This window comes from Apis dorsata, unplaced genomic scaffold (assembly GCF_000469605.1).
Source record: "Apis dorsata unplaced genomic scaffold, Apis dorsata 1.3 scaffold_808, whole genome shotgun sequence".
NCBI lineage: Eukaryota > Metazoa > Arthropoda > Insecta > Hymenoptera > Apidae > Apis > Apis dorsata.
In genome coordinates this window covers 1-8,410 of record NW_006263947.1, presented here as the reverse complement: position 1 = coordinate 8,410, position 8,410 = coordinate 1, and the positions used below count along the sequence as shown (strand labels likewise).

The following is an 8,410-nucleotide window of genomic DNA, read 5'->3' as shown; positions in this document are numbered from 1 at the left end:
TTTTATTTATAAAAAAAACTATGTAACATTTTTTTTTAAATTTTATAATAAAAATTTTTTTATAGAAATAATTCTAAATTTTCTATTCTATATAATAATTTTATTTTATTTTAATTTTAAATTATAAAATATTAAATATTAAATATTACTTTTTTAATTATTTAGAAAATTTCTAATATTTTGGAATATTTATAAATTTTATTTATTTATATTTTAATATATATATTTTTATAATAATATTAATATTTTAGGGTACTTTAAAAGGTTTATTACCTCAACAATTAGAACAATTAAATTGTCAAATTATACTTGGAAATACATATCACCTTGGAACAAGACCTGTATGTAAAAAATATTGTTACATAAAAGAATTTATTTTTAATTTATTTAAAACATGATAATGTAACTAATATAATATAATATAACTATAATAATATAATTAAATTGCTTGTTCAAATAATTTAAAATAATTTAAAATAAATTAAAAATAATTTAAAAATAAAAGATTCATCATAAAAGAGTTATTATTTAGGGTCTTAATGTTATGCAAAAAGCTGGTGGTTTACATAAATTTATGAATTGGAAAAGAGCTTTATTAACTGATTCTGGTGGTTTTCAAATGGTATCATTATTAGAACTTGCAAAAATTACAGAAGATGGTGTTAAGTTTAAATCACCATATAATGGTAATTGTTATATAGAAATAAAATTTAAATTTAATTTGTATTTATATTATATTATAATAATTTTATATCATATTTTTACAATATTAAAAATATAATAGAAATAAAAAAGAAAATATGAAAAATATAACATTTTAATATTTCATAGAATCAGATTGTATGTTGACACCTGAACATTCCATACAAATACAAAACATAATAGGTGCAGATATAATTATGCAACTTGATGATGTAGTTAAAAGTACATTAACAGGACCAAGAGTAGAAGAAGCAATGTATAGGTAATATTGCATTACTGTATAGAATGTATGAATGAAAAATAATTATTATTATCATAGCATAATTTGCAATGATAATCACAAATAAATCATTTTTAAAAAATGATATAATATAAATCATTTGTAAAAAATAATTTTAAAATTATTTCAAGTTATGATTTTCAAGTTATTATTTTTGACATTATATTTTTGTGTTATAATGAAATATTGGATAAATAACTGTATCGTGTTTCCAACAGAAAGTTTATATTTCCATATTTCAGCGAATTTTTATAATAATGTAGAAACAATATTTGATACTGTTTCTCAAAAAAAAATCATCAATTGATTGACGCGATTTCCAATAACTATACGAAAATTTAGTGATCAGAATAAATAGATTTCTAAACTGAAGAAGTGTACAATCACTATAATAATTATAATATTAATATATATTAATAATATAATTATAATATATTATTATTTTTCATATATTCTGTACATAATATAGTTATTAATTCACATTAAAAATGTTTTTGATATTTAATTAAGTGTACAATTACTATAATAATTATAATATTAATATATATTAATAATATAATTATAATATATTATTATTTTTCATATATTCTGTACATAATATAGTTATTAATTCACATTAAAAATGTTTTTGATATTTAATTAAGTGTACAATTACTATAATAATTATAATATTAATATATATTAATAATATAATTATAATATATTATTATTTTTCATATATTCTGTACATAATATAGTTATATTATTAATTCACATTAAAAATGTTTTTGATATTTATATATTATTTATAGAACAACTAGGTGGTTAGATAGATGTTTAAAAGCACATCAAAAACCAAATGAACAAAGTATATTTCCAATTGTACAAGGAGGACTTGATCCCAAACTTAGATCAGAATGTGCAAATCAATTAATTAAGCGTAAAGTCAATGGTTATGCAATAGGAGGATTAAGGTACTAATACTTAACATGTATAATTAAATAAAAAAAAATATTATTCTGTTTAATTTTATTTCTTTTTTATAGTGGTGGAGAATCTAAAGATGAATTTTGGAAAATGGTATATCTCACTACAAATATACTTCCAAAAAATAAACCACGATATTTAATGGGTGTTGGATTTGCTATTGATTTAATTATTTGTTCTGCTTTAGGAATAGATATGTTTGATTGTGTATTTCCTACAAGGACGGCGGTAATTAATTATAAATATTATATATTATAAATATTATGTCTTTGAATTAAATTTAAAAGAATTTACATAAAAAATATAATAAATCAGCAGAATGCGATTTATATATATTATATTTAATTATATAAATTATATTTTTCCTGATAATAATATTTTTCAGAGATTTGGTTGTGCATTAGTACATACTGGCCAATTAAATTTAAGACAAGTTCAATATCGTAAAGATATGAGACCAATAGATGAATCATGTGAATGTAATACATGTAAAACATATACACGTGCTTATCTTCATCATATTGTAACAGTAGAAACAGTTGCATGTCATTTGCTATCTATTCATAATATTGCATTTCAAATGAAACTAATGGAAAATATTAGACGAAGTATTAAAGAACAAAGATTTCCAAAATTTATACAACAATATATATTAGATTTATATCCAAATAAGAAATATCCTTCATGGATTGTTAATGCCTTGAAAACTGTTGATGTTATATTATTATAAGAGATGTAATTTATTTTCATAATAAAATTTTTCTTTTTCAATACATATATATTATAGAAATAAATTATAAAATATTTGATATATTTTATAATAACTAATTTTAATTATTGATAATATCAATACATAAATTATCACTTATGAATAGTTTATACAAAATACTTATATATTAAGATATATTTCTAATTAATTTATTTATTAATATATATTTAATATGTAAAAAAACCAATGTAAAAAAAAATTTCAATGTTTAATATAGTTTTGCAATTTATATAAAATTTATGTATATTTTAATTGAATTTTATAAAATTTTATTAGTTTTCTCATTATTTTGTTTTAATTTTTGTAAAGATCAATAATATTTTTTTTCAAAACAATTAACCAAATTAAATTTCAAAATTATACATAATAATTTTTCTTTTAAATATATTTATCTATTATTCCAAATTATAGTAAATAGACACAAAAATCACAAATAATATTAATAATTTAATCACATAAAATCATCTGAATCATATCCACTATTTTCTGTATTTGATGTCATATTAGATGTATTAAATAAAGAATTATAACTCCTGTAAATTAAATTTAAAGAATTTAAAAAAACTTATACATTTTAATAGTAGTATAATTACTTTTATTTTACCTCATTTCTGCTTCTTCCTTTCTCCGTTTTTCTTCTGCTTTTTCTCTTTCCTTTTGTTCTTTTAAAAGTTTTTTTTTATCTTCTCGTTCATTTTTGTCTCGTTGTTCTCTTTCTGCTCTTAAATTTACTTGCTCTGAACGTTTAGTTTTGTTCAATCGATTAATAATAGTATTTATTCGTTTTGTAATATGAATTTTTCGAACATCTTTATCTCTATGAAAACCAACTTCTCCTATTTCCATTCCTTGTGTCTTTTTCAGATTTGACCACATTGTATATACTACATCAACATCATTCATTTTACTTCCTTCAATACTATTTGCTTTTACTAATTGTGCAGCATCTTCTAAAACTGCACTAGGTATATCATCTATTGTTTGTCCCTATAAATTATGTACATATGTATATACATATATACATATAATATTTATATACAATTGTATGTAAATACTACATATATTTTATAAAAAATATTTACAAGATGAAGACGAAGATATACATGTGCTGAAGAATATTTATCAACATGAAACCAAACATCTTCTGGCCACCCCCATCTAATAAGATCCTCATCTAGAAAATTATATATTAAAAGAATATATCTTAAACATTATAATTTAGATTTTAGATTTTAGATTTTAGATTTTTACTCACTTTCATATTGATCAATTCCCATAAATAATGTTACTGGTGGTTGCACAACTGTAATTTAAAGTAATGATTCGTTCTAACCTTATTTAATGTTATTTTAGTAGTAATGTTAATGTATATATTAAAAAAAAGTTATATACATACACTAAATATGAAACCAATGATAAATATTATTACCTTCACTTGTAAAATAATAAACCATTATTACAAAAAGTTTTGGTTGAAACACGTGGAGCAATTTATCTGTCAAATTTTAAATTTATATTATTTTGACAATTATTCACAATTAAAAAGAAAGTACTTAGAAAAAGAAATACAGATCTAATTGGTTATTTCTGATAGATCCAATATAATTATGTAAATAAGCACATGTATTGGTTGATAATTTAACGTCTAAAAAGATCATATAATTTTAAATAACGATAAATAAAAACGTTAATAAAATAATCTATGTTTCTTTTTCATTCAGTGCAAAACTTTTTGTATTCCTCATAATAATATAACATTTAAATTTCACAAACATATTATACTATAAAAATCGCATCATACTTATATTATATAAATATATATAAAAAATGAATATATATTTCAAAACAATATTTTTAAATATAAATTTTATTTATCATGTAAATATAAATTGTTATATCGAAATTATTATATAAAATAAATTATTATATAAGTACTGCATTATACAAAGATCGTTACAATTTGTGAATTATATTATATCAAAATTGTATTGTAAAAGTATGGCATTATATGAAGACTTTTATTTGTTAAATCAATAATATAACTAAAAAATTATAACTAAAGAAAAAGATAAAGATAAAGAAAATTATTTCGAATATTTTAAATCACTGTAAAAACATCAGATTAAAATATTAAATTAAAGTTCACAATTTTGAAAATTCCCTTAAGTTGACCATACACATTTTTATTTGTTCCTTAAATTTGGTCAGGATTGCCAATAGATGCAAATTGGATTTATCATTACATGATTGACAGAAGAAGAAAAAATTGAAAAGGGAATAATATATGCGATTATTATATTCAGACACATATATCAAGATATGTTTTCATGCAACGATGCAATATTAAATCATCATTTTCAATATTAAATCATCGTTATTGCAACAGTAATGAAACTCTGATATTCTATTATATTATACTAAATTTAATGCCATGTTTTGATAAAAATTATCAGTTTTTTTCTTCTCTATTACTTCTAATTAAAATGAAATATTTTAAAAATCTAAAACTTATATCTGGCAATCCTGTTCTGAACATATTTGAAATTGATTTGGAATAATATGTACTATTGTAGAATTGATTTTTTTACTTTATTATATTAAAAATTAAGTGACATAAAATAAAATAATCTTTATTTTATCAGAAAGAATAAAGAAATGATTGATATGAAAAATATATAATTATATAAATATAATTTTTCAAAAGAATTGAACTGATTCTATATGTTTACATATGTATATAATTTGTATATTTATATAAAAATTACATAATTAACATAATAAATTATGTTATTATTGTAAGTATATATTATATATTATTAATAATAATACATTAAAATATAATATATTTTTTTATAATGTTACTGAAATTTATTATGTGCATATAAGTTTAATACAAGTGTATTAAAAATATATATAAACATATGTTGCTAGTTAATTAATTTTATTAATATATTTATTATAAACTTTTATTATTAGAATTTGCAAAATTTTAATATTTTTTACAAATTGTAATATTTATTTAATGATATTGCTTATAATATGTTATTTATTTTAAAAAGTAATTTTCTTATTAAAAGTCAATTACATATTGATTCATATGAATTGCATGTTTTTCAGCATGATACATTGCAATAATATGATCAAGTACCGGTCCTATTTCAGGATCCCTTATTCGTTCACCTATAGCTACAGGTGTTTCCAATAGGGATAAATATACTAAAAATTTATTTTTCATTAATTATATTTACATTATTTAATTATATTTTTTTATTACTCATTAGTAAAAATAATTTTACCAAGTAGCATATTAGGATTTGTAAGACTAAGTTGGATGCGAGGATCATTCATAATTGCTTTATAAATTGGATTATCCGAATCAAGTTCTTTATCTAAATCTTGTAAGCTGTGTCTTCTTTCTCCAAGTAACCATTCACACTAAAAATAAAAATATATTAAACTTAAAATTTTATATTATATAAAATTTATAGTGAATTTAAAATTTAATAAAATTAAAATTATATAATAAATTACTTACAGCATTAATTTGATTGTTTCCAGTAATTTTTAGAGCTTCAATAATATTGCTTTCTTCAAATCCCATTTCTAATAATAATTGTACTGCTCTAGAATTAGGTTTAAAATCTATTTTTCTACAGTGATGATAATTTTTTAATAAACGATCTACTATGTTAAGTATATTCTCTTCCTTATTTAAATTTAAATCTTGACATCCTATATTATTATTAAACAATATTTTATATATTATGGAATAAAAACTGACATATAAATATGTATAAAACTAAAAAAAATTTTTAATATCAAGAGAAGATAATAATTGAAATAATAATTATTTTCATTTTTAATATATTTTATATATTTTTAATATAAAAATTTTTAAATATATATCAAGCATGAAAATTAAATGAAAATATAATTTAGAAAAAAGAACTGTAAGCACATTTATTAAATTTTTATTTGATAAATATCATTTTCAATAATAAAATCAAAAATGTTTGTTTCATATTTATCTTTTTTCATTGCTATAATTGTTATTTTCTCAATTGTGTTATTAATTTATTTCTTATTAGTTTTTATTAAATATTATTCTTTAAATAAATCAATATTTGTTTCATTAAAACATTTTTGATAAATATATAGAAATCATTTTTATTTTTTTATCATTACCTGTTTCAATAGATTCTGAATCTAAATCATTATCATCATCTTCTGGGTCATTTTGATGTTCTGTTAACCATTCTAAAGCTTCCATTATATTTGATCTATAATAATTAGTCATAAAAATTTAGCTTTTAATTTATTAATATTTATATAAATATTAATTTAAATGATATATTGTATACTTTCGTAAGCGAAGAATTTTTAAGACTTTTTTCTCAGAATAACCCATTTCTGTAAGAGTTTTTATAGCATTTGGATTAATATTTGGTTTACATCTTGCTTCTAATTTTTCTTTTAAAATATCACAAAATTTTTGTGCTTCTGGACTGTATAAAATAATTCTTGCTGATGCTTTTACAAGTGTTATTAAAATTTTTCGCACTTCATTTTGAAACTGAAGTATAAAATATATAATATAAATTCTATTTATGTAGAAAATGTAAAAGTTTTTGAAAAAGATGAAAATAAAAATATAAAAAAAATATAATATATAGATAAGTATATATTATATATGTGTATATTTATTTACATCTGCAGGACAATAAAGTGAAGGAATATGTTTAGGTGGATTACGTATAGGTAAATTTTCTGTTACTTGTAATATTAATTCTTTACTTGGACCTTTTAAAGCCTTTTCAGATAAATCGTCATTCGTAGATATAGAACGAATGTTTATTAACATTAATTCCTCTGTAATATAGAAAACTATTTTATATTATTATGAGTTTAATATAAATTTCAATAGTTTTTTTAATATTTTACCATTTTCATTAATGTTTTCATTTGTTATATTATAATTATCTAAGAGACATTTGAATTTAGTTGAATGAATTAAACGAAAATCACTTGGATTTCTTGATGTATCATCACCATAAAAATATTTTATTGCAATATTTTTGATTGCATTAATAGTCATATCTGATGTTATATTAAAATTTGTAATCATTCCTTCAGGACTATATAAATAAATTGTATTTAATAATAGTTTTTAAAAAAATATCAAATATTTAATAATATATTACCTTATAATATTAATTAATAAAGATTTTGATTCAGACATTGCGCAATTTTATAAATCTTTGTTTTAATAAAAGAAATCGTCAAAAATTTTTTTTTTTTTTTTGATAAATTTTTTATGTTGTACTAAGCATTTATCATATATTCTTGTAGTTTTAATTATAAAGTATATCTATAACATGAACAAATTTTTATTTTTAATCAATAAAATAAATCAATTCAAATATTTAGTTATTATTAGAGTAAATAAACTTCAAAAATTAAAACAATATTTATAAATTTATCTTTTATATATATATATATTACCAACAAATACTGTTTAAATAATTTTATAATTGTATTTATAATTTCTTATTTTATAAAATAATTATTATATATTTATCTTTAAAACGAAAATTTTTACTTATATTTATATGTATTTTAAATAATATGTCACATGATTGTTTACGTGTAGTTCATATCAAGACATAAAGAGTGCATCCGAAAATATATAACCA

General features: G+C 18.8%; 3 protein-coding genes across 6 annotated transcripts in view; 1 reads left to right on the top strand and 2 right to left on the bottom strand.

Annotated features, from left to right (window-relative positions):
- The window catches only part of LOC102672420 (queuine tRNA-ribosyltransferase catalytic subunit), a 2,985-nt gene extending 260 nt beyond the window's left edge, over positions 1-2,725 (top strand). Inside the window, exons 2-7 of the mRNA XM_006623065.2 lie at positions 252-341; positions 533-686; positions 832-964; positions 1,774-1,935; positions 2,008-2,176; positions 2,334-2,725. Of these exons, the coding sequence (XP_006623128.2) occupies positions 252-341; positions 533-686; positions 832-964; positions 1,774-1,935; positions 2,008-2,176; positions 2,334-2,678 (1,053 nt within the window). The 3' untranslated portion in view covers positions 2,679-2,725. The remainder of the gene's footprint in view (positions 1-251; positions 342-532; positions 687-831; positions 965-1,773; positions 1,936-2,007; positions 2,177-2,333) is intronic.
- Positions 2,726-3,021: 296 nt separating this feature from the next.
- On the bottom strand, positions 3,022-4,330 carry LOC102679637 (coiled-coil domain-containing protein 25). 4 transcript variants are annotated; one of them, XM_031513955.1, is made up of 5 exons: positions 4,147-4,330; positions 3,973-4,020; positions 3,776-3,891; positions 3,322-3,704; positions 3,022-3,250 (listed from the first exon to the last, which is right to left on the bottom strand). In XM_031513955.1, exons 1-5 carry the CDS (start codon positions 4,169-4,171, stop codon positions 3,169-3,171), a joined length of 654 nt encoding a protein of 217 aa, XP_031369815.1. In that variant the 5' UTR covers positions 4,172-4,330; the 3' UTR covers positions 3,022-3,168. The 4 variants fall into 4 exon arrangements, with proteins under 4 accessions (XP_031369815.1, XP_006623089.1, XP_031369816.1 ...); XM_006623026.2 differs by having other exon boundaries at positions 3,800-3,891; positions 4,147-4,304; XM_031513956.1 differs by having other exon boundaries at positions 4,114-4,266.
- Positions 4,331-5,639: 1,309 nt separating this feature from the next.
- On the bottom strand, positions 5,640-7,958 carry LOC102672278 (ubiquitin-associated domain-containing protein 1). Its single transcript, XM_006623064.2, has 8 exons — positions 7,919-7,958; positions 7,659-7,852; positions 7,426-7,586; positions 7,079-7,290; positions 6,903-6,997; positions 6,253-6,449; positions 6,014-6,152; positions 5,640-5,933 (listed from the first exon to the last, which is right to left on the bottom strand). Exons 1-8 carry the CDS (start codon positions 7,954-7,956, stop codon positions 5,788-5,790), a joined length of 1,182 nt encoding a protein of 393 aa, XP_006623127.2. The 5' UTR covers positions 7,957-7,958; the 3' UTR covers positions 5,640-5,787.
- Positions 7,959-8,410: the final 452 nt, after the last annotated feature.